This window comes from Jaculus jaculus, chromosome 8 (genome assembly GCF_020740685.1).
Source record: "Jaculus jaculus isolate mJacJac1 chromosome 8, mJacJac1.mat.Y.cur, whole genome shotgun sequence".
NCBI lineage: Eukaryota > Metazoa > Chordata > Mammalia > Rodentia > Dipodidae > Jaculus > Jaculus jaculus.
The window spans coordinates 68,765,804-68,790,662 of NC_059109.1; the positions used below are offsets into that span (position 1 = coordinate 68,765,804).

Consider the following 24,859-nt stretch of genomic DNA (forward strand, 5'->3'; position numbering starts at 1 on the left):
GGTGGCCTCAAACTCATGGTGATCCTCCTACCTCTGCCTCCCAAGTGCTGTTATTAAAGGTATATGTCACCATGCCTGGCTATAGCTGGCTATTTCTTGATCTTAAGGAAGATAACTTAGTATCAGAGGATGACTCAAATTTAGTCTAAGCCAATTAAGGCTATTCATTTATATTTTCTGGTGATTTGTCTGGAGTAGCTACATAGCCAGAAGTCTGATGAAAATCTTAGGAAATCTTTTCTATCTAGTCAAAATAGAGAGATGGAGGAGACAAGGTCTGTCAGGTTTTGGACTGGGTTTATGTGAAGACATGGTATTTGGTACACTGGAAGCTGTATGTAACACAAGGAGACATTTCTACATGTTAAGGGTAACAAAGTAGATTTAAAAGAAACAAATTTGGAAAAATATCAAAGTATTTTTAGTAGCAGGAGTCCATGAAAGACAAAAAGTACTGAACAGGACAGAGGAAAGAATAGATGGATCTATCACAGGACATGCAGTGCCTTCAGTGTTAGAAAGTGCAGGAGAGCAGCAGCAACACAGCGGACTATTTTGATGAGGTGCTGGGTATTGGTATATACATGGGGCTGGGAGAAGGGGGATGACAGCCTTGCAGTTCTTTCTATGACAGTCATAGACCTGGGGACAGCATGGTATTTCAGCCTTAGTAGCCTATTGTTGTGGAAGAAACAGGGGCTTTGGAGTCAAACAGAACTGAGATCTATCATTCATTTGAGCCAGTTTCCTTATCTGGAAATTCCTTATCAGCAAATTCCTATCTACCTGCATTGGATTCCTATAAGGATAAAAAATGCATCAAATTCTTTAAAGCTCAGAGGATCTAGTAGGAATTTGATGTTATAATTATTACTAAAAAATGGAGACCTGCAAAGATAATGAAAATACTCCATGCTATACTATTAAATGCATTGTTAATAAATTCTGGGTAAGATTAAGCCAAATGGAAGAGACTTACTTGGGCAATCAGCTGCTGACCTTCCTGTTTGGTCTTCAAAGACATAAGGCCCTGAATAGGGAGTTCCTGGGATCTATGACTTTTCTTCATCTAGGGGAACATTCAACACAACAGACATTATTGGTGGAGGAGGACATCAATGACATTGTTCTCCCACTGAGCAGGAAGGAAGATGGCAGATATTCAGTACTAACCAATATGAGAATATCAGGGACAAACAGGTTTTACAAGGCTCCCAAGGGACAGGGTGTGGGCTCATCATGGGGGTATCAGACAGTGAGACCCCATTGACACATTGAGTTACTTTATCATGGGAGCAGAGATGTAGTAACCAGAACCAGAGGCTTCCTGCTAATGGATGGGAAATGGAAGATAAACTAAAATAACCAAACAACACCTCCAGGAGACAGGGAAGTCTTGCCTTCTTTATAGAGCTCTGTCCTACACACTCACTTAAAGGAATTTGTAAACCATCATAATTCACAGAAAGCAGAAGAATGGGAGTTGCTGTCATTTGTAGCAACAGGATAAGAAAGTATGAGACTTCCTGTTATGCCTCTCTCTCTCTCTCTCTGTGTGTGTGTGTGTGTGTGTGTGTGTGTGTGTGTGTGTGATAAATTGAGGGCCCTTCACAGGAAATCCGCTCAGCTTCTGCAACGCGACCTGAGTGAACCTTGGGAGCTCCTTCAGTGTGGGTGTTGATGGCAGGACGAAGAGGTGTCTGATCATGAGCGACATGGTAGAGAGAAGTTTGGAAGAACCTGTGGTACCAGCCATGAATGAGTCCTCCCAGAAAAGGGAAGACTTGGTAGAAATCTTAAGTGAAGATAAAGTGAAGTTTGATGACACAGGACTCTCCATAATTCTTCAGAATGGCCTGGAGACCCTTCGCATGGAAAATGCTCTGACAGATGTCATTTTGTGCGTGGACATCCAGGAATTTTCCTGCCACCGCGTGGTGCTAGCTGCAGCCAGCAACTATTTCAGGTCAGTATGCCTTGAACCAGAGTCAAATTGGGGACAAGTTGTAAGGAAAATCTCTGTTGATATAAGAGATCAAACTAACTTGCCTGATGTTTTGCATCTATGTACACACACACACACACACACATACATAGTGTGTGTGTGTGTGTGTGTGTGTGTGTGTGTGTGTGTTGCTTCAAGTTTGTATGTCAACTTAAATTCAAGAAAGGGAACTATCAAACATTATATTTTTGATTTAGGCCACATTACAAAGGAAACCAGGATCATTTAAAATGATATTTATATATTATAGGAAAATTTCCATGTATTTGTATGCTCTAGTTTGTGATGATTTAAATTTACTTAAATCATGAGGATTATTTTCCCTTTCCTTAACGTTGGCCCTGTGATGGCTTTCTTCATGGTCAGCACGAGAGAGAAAAGGACATAGCCTCTCTCCTCGAGTTATCAAATTGGTTGCTAAAAGTTAAAGGTTTCTGTTGTGCAAGGGTGGTTAGAAAGGAAGAACAATTGCAAAAGGAGTTCCAATGTGAAAAGCTCCTAGTTACAGCAAACCTGGGATTTCACAATGGGATGACCTGGAGACAAGAAACCTGGGTTTCGTTTTGCTTGGTCTCTTAGCCATGAAATTTTAGCAAGCATTTTAGTGCTCTGGATTTCTGTTTTGTCAACTATGAGAGCAGTAATAATTAAATCAAACCTGAGAGGGCAAGGATCTTGCACAATGCCCAGCAGGTAGCTCTGCTCAGTCCTCTTTGTTGAAAATTTTCACTTGATTCCCTTGATTCAGCTCAGAAGCATATATGGGGTATTTTCCACAGCAAATTCCTGGGTTCAGAGTACAGGAGAATCAGGAACCCCATGAATGTGGCTGGTTCAACATTGTGAACATCAGTGTGGACATGGCAGGGAACCAGCTAGTCTGTGAGGGCAATGCCTATGAAGTTTCATTGAGAAACTTGAAAAATAAAATTTTACATTCTTTTTAATGAGATTCTTTGTATCTCTCAGTTCTGATTGAGAGTGTTAAGCACATGCCCTGGAAAGCATTTTATTTTTTAATGTTACTAGGGGAAAATTGTTCTTTGGAATTCAGAGAGCAGGGTAGCCTCTCCTTCCTCACCCCTAACTTTGTTGTGCTAGAGACAGAAGAGCCCAGGACCTCATGTATTCTAAACATACACTCTACCACTGAGCCACTCCCCAGTTCCTGTTTTTGTTATTACTGTTTCTTTTTAATTTTATTTAGCTTGTGCGCGCACATGTTGGGGGTGCCTATGTGTGTATGTTGACATGCATGTATCACAAGCAATAACAAAGTTTTGGTCTCTCACCTTATTTGAGACAAACTCTGTTGTCTTCCTCCCCTCCACACACCCCCCCCACACACACACACACTGGGAAAGTCAGTCTAGCTGGCTTGAGAGCTTTGGGTTCTTCTATTACCATAGGAATGTTGGGATGTTGGGATTATAGACTTTGCACCTCTTTTCATGGGTACTAGAGATTGAACTCAGGTCCTTAAGCTTATGGAGAAAGTTCCTCTGATCACATGGCCATCGTCTCTTGCCTTTTTTTTTTTTTTTTTTAAACTTTTGTTCTCATATAGCCCCAGTTGGTCTCAACTCGCTATTTAGCCTAGGCTGGCCATGAACTTCAGATTCTCTTGCTTCTGTCTCCCAAATGTTTGCATTCAAAGAATGTTCAGCTTCTGAGTTTTATGTTAGTTTAGGGATGATGGCAGAACAAAGTTATAGACCTAAGAAATGAGTTACTCCAATTAATATGCTTTAAAACAATGCCTTGCAGTGAAATAAAAATAAACACTGGGAGCTGGGGAGAATGCTCAGTGGTTAAAGGTGTTTGGTTTGCAAAGCCTGCTGACTGGGTTCAATTCCCTATCATCCACTTAAATTCATTTAAAATCTGGCTGTTCATTTGCAGTGGCAAAAGACACTGTCTCAAAGGAGGTGGAGCAAGGACAACTCAAAGCTGTCCTTTGACATTTACATGTGTCCACACACACACAAATAAATAATTTTTGAAAAAAAATACAATTGGGATAGAGAGATGGCTCAGTGGCTAAGAACTCTTCCTGCACAAGTATGAGATCCAGAGCAGGCTTGAGACCACTGAGTTGAATTAAATCCGAATCCATGTAAGTACCTGGACATGACCACACTCTTTTGTAACCCAAGACCTAAGAGGAGTAGAGACCAGGGAGTTTCTAGGGCTCAAGAAATTGCCAAACTTTTTGGAATCAGTGAAGAAATTCCACCTCAGTGAAACAAATGGATAAACAATGGAGGGGGACATTTGATATTCTCCTGTGGCATCTGCATGCACACACAGGGCTCCATATCTATACACACATGTGCACACACCACACGAATATACTACTCTCATATCACACCCTCTATACACTCACATGCACATGCAAAACAAATAAATACAATCAAATATGTAATGAAAATAAAACAAAAACAAACAAGAGCAATAAAAATAATTTCCTGAACCTGATCTGGTGGCACATGCCTATAATCTCAGTACATAGAATTGGAGCCAGGAAGAACAGAAGTTCAAGTTATCCTCAGCTATATACCCTGGACTACATATGATTCTGTCTCAAAAATGATAAATAAATAAATAAATAAATAAATAAATAAATAAATAAATAAATAATTTAATCAAAGCCACAAAGAGCAGGACCAGCAATTTCGTGGGGCAGGTAGCTTCCACACATTGCTAAATCTGGGACATCTGATTTTGGTACTAGTAAGAAGTTAGAGACATGTGGAGGCATGTCTGACTGTGGATAAAGAGTTTCTTGCCAAACTGTCTGGTCTTGAAAGAAAATTCCTCCAGTTGTTTTCTTCGGAGATGTTACTTTAGATTCACATCAAGGGATTTCCAATGTAGTGTTTCTTTTTAATGAGCAGACAGGATTCTACTTTCTGATGTTATTAGTAATGATGTCTATTTCTTGAGCATTTATGTGAAGCATGCTGTGTTGCATACATTAGCCCATTTAACATATGCAATAATTCTAAGAGGTGGAAGAGCTGAATTCCACAATGCTATAGTTAATTAAAAATAGCAACTTGGATTTTGGACCAAGGACTGACATACTGGCTGACATTGCCTAACTGTTTATTTGTTTTGTTTCTGAGGATTTGAGAGCTAGGGGAGCTTTTCAAAAGGCATTCTAGGGTAGCTGTCTGTACTTTGGAGAGCCTGGAAGCTGCTTGTAAAATATGTTGGTTTATTTACTGAGAAAATACTTACTGCTAAATGAATGACCACCATTTATTTAATCACTTTCTTATTGACAGATGTTGAGATTGCTTTCATTTCTTGCTATTGTAAATAATGTTGAGAGAAATAACCTTATACATCAAGTCATTTCATATGCATGTAGGAATATCATATATAGTAGTGGCTGAACAGACATTTCTAGTATAGTACTTGTTGAGTCGAATATACATTCGAGAATATGATCAGCTTTTCCTTAAACCATTTTGAATTCTTTAAGACTTTACTAGAAGAAGGTTGTTGCAGTCCAGTATGCATTACTGGTAGAAATCACCCAACCAAGAGCAGCTTCTGGGAAAAAGAGGTTTATTTTGGCTTATAGGCTCAAGGGGAAGCTCCACGATGGCAGGGGAAAACGATGGCATGAACAGAGAGAGGGTGGACATCACCCCCTGGCCAACATAAGGTGGACCACAGGAACAGGAGGGTATGCCAAACACTGGCAAGGGGAAACTGACTATAATACCTATAAGCCTGCCCCAATAATACACTCCCTCCAGAAGGCATTAATTCCTAAATCTCCATCAGCTAGGAACCTAGCATTCACAACACCTATGTTTATGGGGGACACCTGAATCAAACCACCACAAAGGTGATATTGAAACTAATTTTTAATTTGTTTATTAGAGAGAGAGAGAGAGAGAGAGAGAGAGAGAGAGGGCATGCCAGGGCCTCTAGCCACTGCAAACAAATTCCAAATGCATGCACCACCATGTGCATCTGACTTACATGGGATTTGGGGAATAGAACCTGGGTGCTTAGGCTTCTCAAGCAAGTGCCTTAATCACTAAGCTATCTCTCTAGCCCTAAAACTATTTTTTTTTAAATATATTATTTTGAGCAGGGCATGGTGGCACACACACACACACACACACACACATATATATATATATAATTATTTATTTATTTATTTGAGAGTGACAGACACAGAGAGAAAGACAGATAGAGGGAGAGAGAGAGAATGGGTGCGCCAGGGCTTCCAGCCTCTGCAAACGAACTCCAGACGCGTGTGCCCCCTTGTGCATCTGTCTAAGTGGGACCTGGGGAACCGAGCCTCAAACCGGGGTCCTTAGGCTTCACAGGCAAGCGCTTAACCTCTAAGCCATCTCTCCAGCCCTAAAACTATTTTTTTTAATTATGTAGTGATAAATTATAGCTCTATCTGCTTATTGGGCACATAGGATGTTATTATTCTTTTAAATCAATGAAGAATGATCAAATCAATTCAAATAACCCATCTTCTACCTCAAATTTTGAATTTCTATCATTCAAGCCTTTAGAATTTCCCTTCCCAGTGGTATTGAAATGCACAGTACTCCTATTAGCTATGTTCATGATCTGTGTAGTAGACCTCTAAAGAAAAAAAGAAAAAGAACAGAAGGCAAACTAAATACTCATACTTAAGGCTTTGTGCTTTCAACTTTATCCCTATACCACTAGCCACTGGCCTTTGCTATCTATGAGAGATAACATGTAATATTTGTCTTTTTATCAAATTGTTGGATTTCTTTTTTTTTTTTTTTCAATGTAGGGTTTCACTTTAGCCCAGGCTGACCTGGAATTCACTATGTAGTCTCAGGGTAGCCTCAAACTCTCAGTGATCCTCCTACCTCTGTCTCCCAAATGCTGTGATAAAAAGTGTGTGCAACCACACCCAAATTGTTGGATCTTTATCAGTTTGGTAGGTGACCTTTCATATATGATAACACTTAATTTTTATAGAGACCTGACTCCCCTAAAATCCAAGCAAAATGCAGAGAAGGCCCATAGCAATAGCTGTTTTTGCCCTGTGACTATTTAGATTTTGGTTAGCTAAAGAATTTATGAAACCAACATCTTGTGCCACGATCTATATCAGAGAAAGAACCTGTTTAGCCCTTGTTATTGCTACATCTATCTCCAAACCTTAACCCTACACACAGAAAAGCAGTTTCAAGAATTTATTTTTGGTGCCAGAACTTTGGTGGGGTGGGGCATTCTGTGTCAGGCAAACAGACATTATTAGTCACTCAGACCATGTATTTCCTTTAGTAGGTCTATTTTAAAGTCTGGGGAGGAATGAGGAAGCTAGAGAAAAACAAAAAGCTGTTTAGTTGAGACTGAGGGAAGGGTAAAAGAATAAAATTTAAAAAGTAGACTATATCATACATTTCAATGTCAAACAGCCAAATATCAAGGTGCCCAGTTATTCTCATGGCATAAAAATTGGAGGAACAAGCTGGGTGTGGTGGTGTATGCTTTTAATCCTAGCAATGAGAGGCAGAGGTAGGAGGATCACCATGAGTTCAAGGCCACCCTGAGACTACAGAGTGAATTCCTAGTCAGCCTGAGCTCCAGCAAGAGCCTACATCAAAAAAAAAAAAAAAAAAAAAAAAAATTAGGGCTGGAGAGATGGTTTAGCAGTTAAATGCTTGCCTGTGAAGCCTGAGGACCCTGGTTTGAGGCCTGATCCCCCAGGACCCATGTTAGCTAAATGCACAAGGGGGTGCACGCATCTGGAGTTTGTTTGTAGTGGCTGGAGGCCCTGGTGTGTCCATTCTCTCTCTCTCTGTCTCCCTCTTTCTCTCTCTGTCTGTTGCTTTCAAATAAATAAATAAAAATAATTTTAAAAAATTAAAAAGGAGAAATCATGGATGGAACAGTCATAACACTTTTTGGTCAGTTTCTTACTCTAACATAATCTGGCTTCAAACTCCAGGCAATCTTCCTACCTTAGCCTCCTGAGTGAATTAAAGCCACAAGCAACCATGTACAACTTACTGTTATTTTTTTATTTTATGAGATTATAAATTTAATAATAAAGCAACCATAGGTATTATATCCTTTGGACAGGTCCCTAAATGGAAAAAAAATTGGAAAAATCCTACCTACAAAAATTTCCCATCTAGGGCTGGAGAGATGGCTTAGTGGTTAAGTGCTTGCCTGTGAAGCCTAAGGACCCCAGTTCAAGGCTCGATTCCCCAGGACCCACGTTAAACAGATGCACAAGGGGGTGCACACATCTGGAGTTCATTTGCAGTGGCTGGAAACCCTGGCGCACCCATTCTCTCTCTGTCTCTCTATCTGCCTCTCTCTCTCTCTGTGTGTCACTCTCAAATAAATAAATAAAAATTAACCATTTTTTTTAAATTGCCATCTAGAAGAAGAAGGCATAAGGCTCCATATCTCCCTGAGGTGTTATTGTCATTTAATGATTGCTGAGGGAGCAGAAGACATTTTCTGTAGTCATGTAGCCACTGGTAAATTGTGCTTGCACTGGTAAATATTTACTCATCAATGCTCATGCTACTAAACTCAACCCTACTAAACTCAAAAGGTTACACAAACACATAAGAGAAAAACCAAAGTAGAAGGAGGGCTATTTGGGAAAAAGAAGGAGTTCATTAGGAGTCAGATAGGAGGGAGGCATGAAAATAATGGATGGGGATTATGATTATATATATATATATATATATATATATAGTCAATTATATGTACTTAAACTATATAACATAAAAAGATTATTGGGAACTGGGCATTGCGGTACATGCCTTTAATTCCAGCACTTGGGAGGCAGAGATACAAGGATGTCTGAGTTCGAGGGCACCCTAAGATCACATACTGAATTCCAGGTCAGCCTGGGCTAGGATGAAATCCCGCTCTGGAAAACAAAAGGAAACAAAAGCATTGTAGTGGGCTTGAGGACAAATGGCTCAGCAGTCAAAGGCACTTGCTGCAAAGCTTGTGGGATCAGGTTCAATTCCCAAGCCACTCACGCGAAGCCTGACACACAAAGTAGTGCACATGTCTGGCATTCTACTTGCAGTGGCAAGAGACCCTTACACAGAAATAAAACAAACAAAAACTCCAGTAGCAGAAGCACCTATGTACTCCGCAGTCAGGCAAAGCAACCACCAGGGTCTCCTGAGAAAAATACTACACTGAATTTTTCATCAATTCTTCTTTTTTGGAGGAAGTTTTCTTTTTCCTTTTTTTTTTTTTTTTTTTTTTAGGAAAAAGAGTTTATTTTTTGCTTACAGACTCAAAGGGAAGCTCCTTGAGGGCACGGGAAATCAATGGCAAGAATAGAGGATATATATATTACCTTGTGGCCAACATCAGATGGACAACAGCAACAGGAGAGTGTGCAAAATACTGGCACAAGGAAGCTGGTTATAACACCAATAATCCCACCCCTAATAATACACCACCTTCAGGAGGAATTAATGTCCAAATTGCCATCAGCTGCTGACCTAGCATTCACAACATCTAAGTTCATGGGGGACACCTGAATCAAACCACCACATTCAACCTGTGGCCCCCAATAACTGATAACCATACATGATATAAAATACAATGCATCCTTCCAACTTAAAGAGTCCCCATAGTTTCTTTTTAGTCAATCACAATGATAAGCAAACATTCCCATAACCCAAGATATTTTAACTGAGCCATAATATCAACAGGAAAAAAAAAAAAACAAAACAAAACATAATGGCACAAAATAAACATTAACACTGAAAAGATGGCATTGAGCATAGCAAAGAAATATTTAACCCAAACAAGATTTAAACAGGACAAAATCAAACTCTTTAGCTCCATGTCCAACAACTCTAGTCAGTGAAAAGTCTCCAAATCTGATAATTATAACTACCACCAAGTCTCTCGAGTATTAACTCCACTTTTTATCTAAGCTACTCACAGTACTGAAAAACTTCATCTGGTGCCAGCAGCTCTCCTTAGCAGCCATTTTATCATCCTAGCATCTCCACTGGTCCTCCACTGCAATCCATGGTCCATCCTCATGCCTCTGTCCAGTCTCCATGCAGGTATCCAAGAAACCTGCTTCACACTGCTCATGGCCATTTCGGGGAACCCCACAAGCCAGATGCTCAAGGAGTATATGTGTGTGCAGTTCATTTTCACTTGATAGAGGGCCTGATTTGCCCATTCTCTCTTTTTCTGTATTTCTTCTTCTTTCTCTTTCTGCTGCTCATATCTGCATGGGACATGAAGATCTTACACGGGACTTGAGACATTGCCTATGAGTTTGGAGCTCCATTCTAGCCAGAGGACCGTGTCTGTTTGAGGCAGTAGACCTTGAGGAGACTCCTCAAAAGAATGGAGGGTCTGCAGAGATAGCTTATAGCAATTAAGACCTGGAGGAAGTTTTCTATACCACATATGTACCTTTCCAAACAGGGCTTTATTGTTTTTAAACTTCACCCAAATTGACTTATAGGTTAAAAAAAAATAATTTATCCAGTGATATCTGTCATTTGAGTTCAATTCACTGCAAAATATGGCATACTCTAAGTGATGGTGACCTGTGATTATCAGAGTTGGCAGAGGGAAGAAAGTACTGGTGAAGCAGGTGTTGGTTGCTCTGGAGGCTTCTCTTAGACTTCTCTGACACCTGGCCTGTTTTCCACGAATATCAAGATTCAAGTGGAGTCCATAGTAAGCTTCTTTGTTGCTGCTAATATCTGAAATTTTTGTCTGGCTTCTGACTTATGCCTTATACCTCAGTCTGTGGGCTTGGCTTCCTGAGACTAAATCATAAGAACTTTGCTTACTAGCTCTAAATATCAAGTGTGAAGCCAGGACTGAGAGGGTATTATGGAAACAATGGATACATTAATTACTATTATTGTTTTAATTAATTGTTGGATAACAAGCTGTAGGGTCAGAGGCTATTCATGTGCCATGTTTAGATGTTGTAATACTTTGCTTTCCCCTCAATAATGGTATAAAATGTCTAGAAAAGAGCCAGCAAATCCAGGTAATAGATCAAGTGCCAAGAAAAATAAGAATGAAGGCTGGAGAAATGGCTTAGCCATTAAGGTGTTTGCCTGTGAAGCCTAAGGATCTCGGTTTGATTCCCCAAGACCCACATAAGCCAAATGCACAAGGGGGTGCATGCATCTGCAGTTCATTTGCAGTGGCTAGAGGCCCTGGGGCAACCTTTCTCTCTCTCTGCCTCTTCCTCTTTCTCTTAAATAATAAATAAAGTATTTTAAAAAAGGAAAATAAGAATGAGTTAAGACCATTCAGTCCCAGATTAAAATCTAGCAAATGGTGAAAGTTTAAAAACTGCAGAGACCACTAGGCATATACACTTGTTGAACTCACACAAAGTGAATTGTTGCACAACCTGTGTCATATCCTGTGTTTTCCATGTTGTATATTTCCTAGATTGCAGTGCAAGTATTTTAGGTTTATAATCCCAAAATTCTCAGAACTGATATTTTTTTTCATAACTTATTTGCTGGCTAAATACAAACTGATCTGCACTCATCTGGTGGAGACACTTGTTTTGAACTGAATAGAGGTTATTTTATACCACTTGAATGCTAATTGCATTAAATAATGCTGGAGGTGCTATGTAACAGTCAAGATATACTAATATCTAAATAATCTGGGGACTTTATGATGATGTGCACAGGTTTAAATTTGGTGTTACCTGTTCATTTTACCTACATATTTCTATATACTTGTAAGTGTAGTTCACATAAAATTTTGTATCCTCTTTGCCCCTTTTCCTCATAATCTTTTCCTCACCGGTGCTCCATATTAATAATTTCTGTTTAAATTTATTTATTTTTGTCATTTTATTGATAATTTTCATATATATACATGTATGTATATATATGTATATGTATATATGTATATTTGACCATAATGCCCTCTCATTACTTTCTTTTGTCCCCTGTCACCTATTCCCTTTGTATTGAACACCTTTTTTCCAGCCAGTTCATTTTCCATGTTGATGTCTTTTTTCCCCTCTTTCACCATCTATGACAATATGTTGATGAGCCCAACATTAAGTGGGATATATGCAATTATTTTTTGATATATTTTTTTAATTTTTTATTTATTTATTTGAGAGCGACAGACACAGAGAGAAAGACAGATAGAGGGAGAGAGAGAGAATGGGTGCGTCAGGGCTTCCAGCCTCTGCAAACGAACTCCAGACGCGTGCGCCCCCTTGTGCATCTGGCTAACGTGGGACCTGGGGAACCGAGCCTCGAACTGGGGTCCTTAGGCTTCACAGGCAAGCGCTTAACTGCTAAGCCATCTCTCCAGCCCTATTTTTTGATATTTTGAAGCAGAGTCTCCGTCTAGCCCAGGCTGACATGGAATCTCTCTGTATCTCAAGCTGGCCTCAAACTCACAATGATCCTCCTACTTTAGCCTCCTGAGTGTTGGCATTAATGGTATGAGCCACCACACCCAGCTGATTTCTATTTGAAACAAACAAACAAACAAACAAACAAACAAACAAACAAACATATTTTGATAGCAGATTTAATAACCATATAATATAAAACATTCCTCTACCATTTACATTTCATTAGCTTCCAACTTTTTTTTTTTTTTTTTGCTTTTCAAGGTAGGGTCTCACTCTAGTCCTGGCTGTCCTGGAATTCACTATGGAACCTCAGGGTGGCCTTGAACTCATGGCAATCCTCCTACTTCTGCCTCCCGAGTGCTGGGATTAAAGGCATGTGCCACCACACCCAGCATGCTTCCAACATTTTGTTTTTATAAATAATGTGGTGACCTTTAAGTAGTTTTGCAGTTTGAAATATGAGAATATCAACATTTTTTAATATATCAGGCACCTTTTGGTTCCCTTTTATTTCATTTGATCTTCACAACACTTTCATCGGCTGGATACAGCAAGAATATAATATGATTTTGCCTTGGAAGAAACTAACTTTGATGGGAAAAAAATGTTTTCTCATTAGTATCTAAATGGAATATGTGCCTCTCATGGAGTACACAAATGTCTCTGACAGGACATTTCTTGTGCAACTCCATAAACCCCCAGCCCTCCATGTACCGGTGTGGGCTATATAGGCTGAAAATGAAGAAAGTATCAGTTGTTGCCTCCATGAACACAAGTATGTATGCTCAAATAGGATACTATTAGAACACTTGTTCGAATTTATCTGTGATATGGATAGGCAGCATGGTAACAAACATCCACTATACCCTAAAACACCAGTGTGTGCCAATGTTTAAATAATTAGTAAGTAAGACCATCAGTGTATGTGAGGTAAAGAGATGGTATGCTGTGAAAGGACAGTGCCTTAAGGACATCAGTCAGCTGGTTCCAGAAACTATGGAAATAGTGGATGAATTCAATCTGAGAGGAATGGCTTGGCTTCTTTGAGGCTTGCACCCAAATCTATAGCCACGGATTTCTGGGCATATCTACTCCAGTGAATTGACATGAAATTCAAATGAAAAACAGATCAGCTTATGAATTTTTTTTGCCTAAAATTACTTCATGTGTGGTAACAAGTCAGCTCTTTTAGTTTCATTGACCAGTAATTGACTCTGGTTTATTTGAGAAGAGGAATTTATTTAAATGATGGTGGTGACTTAGAAACTCCCCCCACTCCCAATTTAGCGAGATAAATTGAGAAAACAGAGAGGTGCAAGGGAGATAAGGCCGTGCCAAGACATCAGCCAAAAGACACACTAAACTTGTGAGAGGTGTCCAGCTGCTGTAGAATCCCGGAGGCCACACCTACTTAATTGTAGTCGCCTACACTGTCCCATGGCTGTTTCTGGAAGCTGAAAGTTGCTAGTGTTTCCTTGATCCCACCCAAACAGGCTGTCCTCGATCTCTGCTTCTCTGCCTCTCTAGCTCCCATGTCAAAGCCTGGGGTTCATTCTACTAATTAATTAGTCAAGGGTGAATTAGACATGTTGACACTTGGCTGGGTTAACATCTGTAGAGTGACACCCAGTCTCTGCAGCTACCCAGTGGGCAACAGCTTCTACCACTCACTGTGTCCTAGTCAGAGCAATAATATGCCAGACCTAAGGGTCCAGATGCTGCACAATGCAAAAATGATATGTTTGTTGTTTGTCTACTGTGACCCAAGATACAGAAGGTGCAGAGTGGGTGTTACAGTGTCTGGACAACTGTATAGGTATTACATAATTCTGTGATTCTTTTCTCATAGGCATCAGAGATATTGAGCCTAAAACACCAGCAGGAAAAATAGTTTTTAGTGTTTCCACTTTTCTGGTCCCCTCCAAACTTTGAAAGGCCTGGGTCCTCTTTTAAGGAGGTGTGTGACATGAAAGTGTCATCCAACATGATTGGATTCAAAACAGGTTGAAAATGTGAGCTATAAGAAATCAGTGATTACCTTTTCCATGCCTTTGTCCTTGGTACCACTCACAATGGCTAGAATTTAGCAGATACCCCATAATGAAATATTGATATTCACCCTGCAGCTTAAGTCATTGGTTAAATAACATGATACAGTTTGGTCATCTCAGGAAAAACTGGAGAGCAGTTAAAATCTAAAATGTGGGCAGGAGAGATGGATGAGCAGTTAAGGCACTTATCTGCAAAGCCTAGACTGGAGTTTGGTTCCTTAGTAACCACCAAAAGCCAAATGTAGTGGCACATGCATCTGGAGTCACTTGGAGTTTGTTTACAGCAGCTGAAGGCCCTGCCACACCTATCTCTCCCTCTCTCTCTCTTTCTGTCTGCTTATAGATAATTAAAATGTTTAAGAAAAGCATCTAAAATATTTCAGAATGTTGTAGAATTACTAGATCACTCGTGTGGCCATGTATACACAGGTGTGCAAGGCCTATACTGCGATTCTTGTAGTCCTTGTTTAATTTGGAAGGTAGAGGGTAGAGTAGAAGCGAAAGCAGTTCCTTTGATTTTTTTTAATTAAAATGTCCTTTCTGTCATCTCCACACCTGGTGTCCAGAGTGTGTTTTTGCTTTGTACCTGTGGTTTCTTGAGTATCCTCCATGAAGTTTCTCAAAATACAATAGAGAAAAGTACTTCTATATAAGATCCCTAAAGTTGTCAGCTTGTACTGCATCAAACTCATGGATCTGTGCTTGGCCTTCCTTGAAAGTGCTTCTACAGCACTGAGTACTGGACTGGTAAACACACAGATTCACAGGATGACCTGGCTGTATGCAGAACATCTGTGCCTTTTATAAATGCCCTGGTGTTCCCATCTATCACCTTGTTCAATGTTCTCACACTGACAAACTTTGTTGTTGAAAGCGATAGAAATTCAAATCAAATCAGTGGAGGAAAGGTGCCGGGCTCCTCCCCAGTGGGTAGGTAGTGCTGAGGAAGGACCAGGCCCACTGGTTCCTCCCAGAGGGTCGAGAAGAAGGAATGAATGTTGGGACGACTCAGAACCTCTCCAAGTCACCGGAGAAAAACCACACTGAGTTGGAGTCTTGTCGAAGCAGGAACTCGCTTTATTGTTACAAGCAGTTGCCTATATAATGTTGGGAACGAAGGTGGGGATTTTAGGATGGGGGGAAAGGTAAGGACCAATAGTAAACTGTGACTATTGAAATGATAATTCCAACTCCTGCGCAAAAGTAGCAGGCAAGAAGCCATTAGGCATCTTGCGGAGTCCGAGGCAGATCACCAAACTTTAGCTAGCCTCAGGAAGTTCCGCTAGGCCTCACGACGGGACCTCTCAAGGCCCAACAGTAAGGAACAAAGCATTTGGTTTGGTCACATTCTGAAGTCACAGGAAGGACTAGAATACAACAGACCCTAGGAAGCTGAGGAATTGAGGTCTTAAATGACTGTTAACATGGTCTGCCTGTACAAATTGAAGTTAATCAATTTGACATGATTTAACAAACACTGGGAAATTATTGTTGTTTAAAAGTAAGCAACCAAAATAGAAAAAAATCCTGGCATGCCTATTTTAAACATTTTTGGTTAATATGTGTATTTTTGTATGTAACCATATTATTTGTTCAAGGAAAGCTGAAAGCAGAGTTAAGTTGTTGCCTCAGTCTTTGGAGTTTAGGAATCACACCTTGAAAGCCAATTTATTTTTATAAGTAATGGGGACTTCTTGTGATATCAGAACAGAGACAATGATTTATGTAATAAAATTTTGATTAAGACTGCTTAATTACATATATTCAAAGGCATTATTTTAGTAGAAGTATAGCCAGACCAGGTCATTGATAAAAACAAACAGGTTGGCTTTAAAATAATACTCCTTTTTGTGTCTAAATTGGACAATATAGGATCCTTAGTAGATTTGTTTTGAAAGAAGAGAGCACAACTAGACAAGCCATGTATTTACAAGGTAAAAATTAACTAAAAATGTAAGATATTATATTAAGACTTAATACTCCAGCCATTTTTATTACAAACAAATAGGCTTACTCCAATTTTGAAGATTATTGCATATAAAATAAAAATGTAACATTTGAGTTCTCTGTAGTACTCCTGGAAAACAAATCTGTAGTAATTAATTTAATGTAAATCATTAGAAGGTATTTTGATTAACATAAAGTAATTGCATGATTTATTTTTGTTACCTATAACCATTTAAAAATGAAATTAATTAAAAATTTAAAAATGAAATTAATCCTGTTTGGGCTTTATGTAATATTTAGACAAAGCTTGAACAAGAATTCAATTTCAATAAAATCTGATTTAGTTAAGACTTAGTTTCTCCAGTAGTTAAAAGGCTGACAAGTATAGGAGACACACATTATTACTGAATATGTGATCATGAGCAGGTCAGTATCTTTTAATAGAATCTTAACCTTGTCATCAAGAGGCATAGCAACACAAACAAATTTGCCAACCTATTAAAAAGAGTTGAATCTGGATTATATTCATGACTTTATGTGACAAATTCAGATTGCCTATATACATGCTAAAGTATAAATTTTTCATCTTGTTTAAGTCTCAGACTTTAAGGGCTATTTTGTGCAGGTTTTCTCTGTCTAAAAAAGTCTGAGAACTACATTATAGCAAGCTATTACAGAACTTTAGTGACTGACCTTGAGTAGTGATGTATCTTATAAGTAATTAGAGGCAAGAGAGGAAATACACAGAGAACCAAAATAATTCATGTGGTAACTTTTTGGCCACAGGCATTTTTGACATTTTAATATTATGGGATAAATAATAATGATCTCTGTTGTTAGGAAGTCTGGAGAAATATTTTATCTTCCACCTGTTTTTGAGGGCACACTGATTTTAACCCTTGTCAGAGAGCCAGGACAGGGGTCATGGAGGACACATGCTATAAACCTGCTTTGATCTGAGATAGAGGAGTGATGATCCTGTTCTGAGATCCAGCTCTCAACCAATAGAAACAACACGTGACAATTTATTAATATAACTTACATTCCAGTGAGCAATAAAATGCAAGATAAAACAGTGAGCCAACAATCTCAGTGTATTAACCCTATAACTTCAGGCTTGAACACAAACATCATTGGTTCTGAAATACTGGAAGATGTGGTAAATGGTTACATTTTAGTTTTTAACTCTATTGTATAGTTTTGTAGGCCTGCTTAATGGTGGAGTAAAGATTAGATGTTTTTGCTTTAGGCTCTGGGGATCAATCTTAATTTTTCAGGATGTATTCTCTGTAATCCCTGCCATGGTCATCCTTTGGAGTGCTCTACCCAGCCTGGTCAACTTCTTTGGCCATTACCAAGGCCTAGCAAGAAAACCTGGCTATACTCACAAATGCCTGTCACTTTACCTCATTGTCCTGAAACTTCCTTTCTCCTTTTCTTTTTTTTTAAATTTTTTTGTTCATTTTTATTTATTCATTTGAGAGTGACAGAGAGAGAGAGAAAGAGGCAGAGAGAGAGAGAGAGAGAGAATGGGCATGCCAGGACTTCCAGACAGTGCAAATTAACTCCAGATGCTGTGCCCCCTTGTGCATCTGGCTAAAGTGCGTCCTGGGGAATCAAGCCTTGAACAGGGGTCCTTAGGCTTCACAGGCAAGCACTTAACCACTAAGCCATCTCTCCAGCTCCCTTTCTCCTTTTCTAAGGCTGATGCCCTATGATTAGTCTGTTGACACTGGGGTGCCTAACATAGTATTTGGCCATGGAATAACTGCAATGCCTGAAGAGATGGTAAATAAATTTGGGAAGGAACATTTTCATCCACTTTTAGTGATTAGAAAAACTAGACAGGAAACCCTTTAAGAGTGGTGAAGTTGCATTCCTTTGCCCAAGAACCACTTCCCAGGATGTAGCCAGAGAAATTGTCACAAGCTTATCAGGTGGTGATAGTTAAGGAACAATAATGCCTGAGGAAATATGATGCCTAATCTAAACCCTTTAGTCTCTGTCTATGTTCTTGAAGAGCATTTCAAATTACTTGCCCAGAGCAAAGAGAAAAAGCCAAAATGATAGAAGTAATCAACCCATGTGCCTATCTTTTCTTCTTGAATGGGATGCCAGGTAAAGGAGAAGAGACACTGGGTGGATAGTAGTCAACCTTGCTTGGGCTTTCCACCCTACTACCTCAAGGTGGCAGGGTTTATTTCCGTTTATCTATATCCAATATATAATCTCCTTATCTTTCTTTAGACCTTTCCCAAAAGAAGCTGATCCCAAATTGCTTTGACCTTTATGTCATTTATCACATTTACTGGTTTACTGAAAATATATTAACACCTTCTGTTTTCATCTTCTTTTTAAAACTGGCATCCATGCCATATTGACCTCCCTTTTATAGGATACCCCCCCCCCCCGCCACCTCAGCTGCATTGCCTTTTGCCACTTTAGCATTTATGGTTTCTCTTTAGCACTCTGTTCTCTTTTTAGATCGAGTGTCATTGTTTAAATTCTTTTTTTGTAAATATCCCATTTACTCTCTGGAATCATCTATATATAGTCTTCCTTTTTCACAAACATTGTACCTCTTAATCTGACTTTCTGCAACATGCTGAAGATTTCTTGAAGTCTCCTGGTCATTTTTTTTTTTTTTTTCCTGTGTTGGAAACATTAAGCCCTTTTATTTTAGGACAAAATCACACCATCTAAAAATGTTCTCTTAGAGGCATATATCTTCATGTTTGTATCTTTTTAAAGCAGTGTTCATTTACTTCAAATATTTTTTTTTCTTTTCCTACAAAATTTTACAATTGCTTAGCATTTAACTTTTTATTTCTGTTGATACAGGATTTGGGGTCTGGGGAGGGACTAAATTCCACAAAGATTCAGGAGATTCCCAGGCCCATGGACCACAACTTTTGGGTTCTTATCCAAATTAGCAAAGAATTGAAAAACATAGACTCCACGAATGGTAATTTATGAACTATGGAGTTTACTTTAAGGAGAATTAAAATTCAGGGTGGAGTTAGCTGAAAGGCACAAGCCAGAAAGGAATTCTCCTCCTTGCTTAGCTAGAAAGGAGAGGAGATTTTACAGAGAAATCACCACAGAAAAGCCTCTGGAGAAGCCACTTGTGCAAATCAAAGCATGGAGCCAAGGCCACAAAATCCCTTCCCTCTTCACACCCCAATGGGATTCAGAAAGACTATGATAATAATGGACTTGGGGCTTAAAGAGAGATCACACATGCAGTAAATCAGGAAAGCATCCAGAAATAAACTGCCAGAAAGCGAGCAGGAAAACGCCCAGGCAAAAGGAAATTGTGGCTGTAAATGGGAAGATGGAGATTTATATACCTGTGTTCAGATGGAACCACAGGATGATGGGAGCCAAGAGGGAAGAAGAATTTTACACATGTGGTCAGGCAAGAAAGCCCCCAGAACAAGACGCATGTCTCCATAGCAAGCAGAAAGAATGCCCTAGCACAGAACTCCTCCCCCTTCCCAGCCTATTTTACCACAGTAAGAACCAGGAGAGTCAGGTGCCACTAGAATAAATGGCCAACAGAATTATATACAGTTGTCAGGTCCATTTTTGCATTAAATATCCAATTAAAATGAGACTTATCATCAGACTCAGATGTGTAAGGGAGAGACCTGCTTGGTTTATGGACTCAAGAGGCTGACTCAAGAAGGACCAGGCCACTCAGATATGCTAAACTAAGGGAGAAACATGAATCTGCTGCCAGGGACTATTGCTCGTGGACATCATGGGTGAGACCAGATCACATGCAGGTTCTAGTCCTGCCAGGGCATGCAAGGTAGCATCCTTACTTTCCTAGGACCTTTACCCTTGGCTGAGTACCTATAAAAAGGGTATCTTGCTTTTGTTCCTCTTTCACTACCATGTTTATGTCATCAAGAGCCTCCTTTAAAGAAATGGTCTTGTGTTTTACTTAGAGGGGAAGGATGAAAGAAATTAATCTGTCTTCTGGGAGATAGCACAAGAGAACAATTTTGAATAAATTTCCCATCAGTCTACCCAGGAGAGGCCAGCTTTTCCCCAAAAAACCCTTTTAAAAGTATTGAAGTATTGTAAAAATTTTTATCCTTTTTGTTGTTGTTGTTGTTTTGCTTTCTTGAAGTAGGGTCTCACTCTAGCTCAGGCTGACCTGGAAATCACTCTGTAGTCTCAGGATGGCCTTGAACTCATGGCAATCCTCCTACCTCTGCCTCCCGAGTGCTAGGATTAAAGGTGTATGCCACCATGCCTGACTTTGATATATTTTTAATGGTAGGCCAAGAAAATGCCAGCCAGTAGTGTGTACCCAATGGACATATATAGACTGACATGTAAGTTTCTGAACAATATTCTCCCTGAGAAGTTTATAGCATTTAACTAAAACAACTTGTTAAGTCATGAAAGCAAATTTTAGGTACAAAAAACATGAAAAACCAGAACCTTCAGAAATAGAGAGCAAGAAAGATGCCCCACTTTTAAAAAATTGTTTCCACATCCTCAAGTGGCTGAAAATGAAAGCACCAAAGCAGTCCAGTGTCCCTGGTGTCCCAGGGGGAGGACGGGAATGAATCTGATTGGCAGCCTGGCATGCCCCTGGAGGAGGGGTGATTTGGCCAGTGGGGCTTACAGAGGAAGAAGCCACAGCAGTTATGCCAACTGCCCTCAGACAGTCCTTATTTTGTTGTCCCATTGCCTCCACCTGTGCCAGGTAGCTCTGGACAATTTGCATGTTAGCAGAATGGCTATTGTCTTCTCACCCCTTGAGTCCTATCAGTTCATTTTCACAGTATTGTCTGGCAGCCTCAGGCATATGCAAGCTGTTAAATCAAATCAACACTTGCTTAAAGTCTCAATAGCCTTGTGTAGCAGTTTTATGACATGCCCTGAATTAAAAGTCAGCATAAGGTCCCATGATAGCCATTTTGTTCAGGGGCCTGCATTAGCTTGCTAGCACTAATGTGAGCAGGCTTTAGTTAGTCTGTCTTCATTTTGCTTAGATTTTGGTTGAGGACTTTCTCACTCTGAATGAATGACAGAAACTAGGAAAAGAAAATTACTGGTTTCCGTGTAGGCAGGGAGAATTAAGCAATAAAGAAAGGCATTAGAAGTGTAGTGTGGGGAAAAAATGCACAAAAGATTTGAATTAGGAGCTGAGAATGAAGCTCAGGCAGACAGAAAAGAAGGGCCAAGAAACAAGTGGAGACACTGAAACCCGATTGTGATCAATTCAGAAACACAGCACATGCGTGAACTAGGCTTTCTGACCCACCTGACCTCACAATATCTCAGTGGAATTGACAAAATACTACAGAGTTTTACACTGTTGGGTTCTTTGTCTCATGACCAGGGCAAGTAGGAATACTGACAACAAGGTGTGAGTAAGGCAAAGGTGATTTGTTGATAAAAAGGTGGAAAAGCCTCAAAGTATCCAGGGAGGCATGGTTAGGATTTCAACTGATATCCAAAGAAGAGGAAGAAAAGAAAAGCTACACGTTTTAAAGATAGAACTCAGAAAAGAGGCAGGTGCGGTAGATAGTCTGTCAGCAACTACATCAAGGGAGAGACATTTCAGGTTCAAATACATTATCTCATTAAAGGGAAAAGTATTCCTCCCACCTCCTCAGCATGTCGACAGGTGAAGGGTGGTCTTTTCATCAGGTGGTCAAGAGGCTCAGTTGTATGAATTCTTGTGGATGGGGACCATAATTTTACATCTTGGATCACTTAGAATGTTGTGTTCCCATCCAGAGTCAGAGTTAAATTCAAATTACCTTTCTCTCAGCTAAAGCCCTGATACTTCTCTCTCCTTCCTTTCATATGGCATTTTTAAGTCCTAGAGGAACAACTGTGATTTTTTTCTTTACTACTGCTACCAGGAAAATATGTTGAATTTGTCCTTCAAGACTATTGTCTGCTTAGACACTTAATCTTCCCCTCTTGTAAGAGTTGATTTCCTTTAGGAGATTGGTGACAACTTGATCTAGCTACTTCAGGATGAAGTAGGACATAGAAAAGATTTTAGTTTCTCCACTCTTACTGACTTTTAAACCCCAAAGAATGATCAAAGAGTTCCCAAATAGATGAAGTTTGATTGTTGTAAGAATGCCTGAGGTTTGAACTACTGTAAATGAGAAGTAATAAATTTATATGAAGTCCAAACATTAATATGGTTACCATTGAGGACATAATACATGCATATCAATTCCTATATAACTATCAGTGTCATGGTGGGGAGGGGGTATGTGGGAGAGGGTGTGATCCCATAGTAAGACAGAAATCCACAGAGCTATTACAAGGGAACAGTATTGCTTTTATAAACAGCCCTCATGGGAGAACTAAGCAGTGTCCCAAACCACAGCAGAAGGCTCTCTCACATGTGCAGAGATTTGCATGTGCCAACAAACAAGAGCAAATTTTCTCTTGTTATTAATAGGGCTTGCAAATTATTTAAGATTAACAGGGCTTTCATGGTCAGCTGCTTATTGAAATTCCTAGTTCCAATGAACTGTGCTACTTGAGTATAAGATGTGGTACTCTTTCTGTACATCTGAGCTAGAAAAAGACCTAAGAGGCCTACTATCATCTGAGTCCCACAGACTCATCACTTTGAGAAGTAGCCCTAGGTCTCACGCAATTCTGAGACTGTTGGGTCTCAGGAGATGAGGGGGAGCATCTACAGCACAGGAGAAATTTCCAGGGGTATGTCTGACTTGACCTCAGACAGTTGTTTGGTTGACCGTGATCCTCATTCAGTCTCCTTGTCACCTTGTCAGAGCTGAGACAAGTGGTCTGTGTTGGGGTTTAGAGTTCATCTCTCTCTAGGGGGACAACTAAACTTTCCTTCCTTCCCTTCTTTATTTCTTTCTCTTTTTCTTTTGAAAGGCTTTCAGAAGACAGATTGGTGCCAGAGAAGGAAGGGGAAGTGAGCAGTGGGTGAGGTAGCACAGATGCTCGGAAACATGAGCTGCCTCTACAGAAATTATAGAAGACACAGATCACTGAACACAGATCACTGCTGTTAATGAGATGCTGGGGTGGCTTAGGGTGTAGGCAAGTTTATATTTGTGCATATGGTGGTGGCTGGGATTGGGCATGGAATGAGTAAAATCTAAGACAGAGGAGAGAACAAGATAAAATAGAAGGATAGAGATAGAAGGGAGAAAGACAGATGGGAGATTCAGGTGGTGATAGACAGAGGGAAAGATGCAGATACAACTAGTGATAAAGAGACACAGACCTTCAGGACAGAGAGAGAAAGAAAATGCCCCAGCCAGCGCGGGGAGTCAAACAAGGAAGCGAGGGTAAAGTTAACCTGATTGAAAAAAGGCAAACAGACACAAGAAGGAGACCATGCTAGGTGTTTGTCACGGTCTCGAGAGTTTATTCTTACATGTAGGTTTATATATGGTTGTAGGGGGAAGGGGACGTGGTCAGGGCAAGGAATTGTAGAGGAAAAGGGATATGGCCAGGGCAAGGAGTTGTCAGGAAACCTAGAGGGGACGTAATTAGGTGTTCATCTAATCTTGCCTCACTGGCTTAACATCCTGACTGCACCAGGCTTCACATCCTGATCATAAACGGGCCTTTTACAAAAGATAAGATTCTGTAAGCAGCCTGCTGACTGGTTCCAGAAGTACCTAACAGAAAGCTGGTTGGACCAGCTTTCTGAGTAATGAGTCAGCTTATGAGCAGGCCCAGGCAAAATGGAGAGGCTTTTGCTCTATGGCTCCTGACAAGAAAAAGTGGAATTGGAGGAGAATTTATGCCCATGCTCTTGGGGGAGGGATGTCTTCTCAGTGAGGAGAGGGCCTTGTGGAGGTGCTCATGGAAGGAACCAAGTTGGCTTGATCTCCTGTTGAGTTTTAGCTGGATGGTAGAGAAGAGAGAGTGGGGAATGATAATGAGCTCACAGATTCTAAGACTCCAGCATCTTTGTGTACATATATACATGTATGTACACACACACACACACACACACACACACACACACATTTCAGAGAAGACCATGGGCTCAGGGGCATAATGATATATCTTTAACTCTTCAAGCTGGAAATTGGGTGGAGTTATGCTGAAGGCTTCTCCATTAAATGTTGTCAGGATCATATCTGTCTTCTTTCATAAGGGGATAAGGAAGTCCACTTGGCCTAATGGATGTTCTGGACAAATGAATTTAGTAGAGGACTAAAAATAGCCCATGAATATGAGAATCAAAATGGTTATTAAGAAAGCAACACCTGGACCTGCTGAAAGGACTCATGTAATTACACAGACAGTTAAGAAGCTGAATTGGCATCATTAGAGGTATTTGAACTTATTGATACAGAATTTTGGGAGTCAATAGAGGTATGCCAAACTTACAAAACCTGATTTTGGTTCCTCACCCTAATTTAACAGAGAATTGATAAAAATGGATTCAAGAAGGATAAATTATGAATTACTGAGTTTTAGGAGAAATCACTA

The 24,859-nt window shown here is 39.9% G+C and overlaps 1 protein-coding gene across 1 annotated transcript in view; it reads left to right on the top strand.

The window, feature by feature from the left end:
• Positions 1 to 1,680: 1,680 nt before the first annotated feature.
• The window catches only part of Klhl6 (kelch like family member 6), a 64,544-nt gene continuing 41,365 nt past the window's right edge, over positions 1,681 to 24,859 (top strand). Inside the window, 2 exon segments of the mRNA XM_004670146.2 lie at positions 1,681 to 1,699; positions 1,702 to 1,966. Of these exon segments, the coding sequence (XP_004670203.2) occupies positions 1,681 to 1,699; positions 1,702 to 1,966 (284 nt within the window).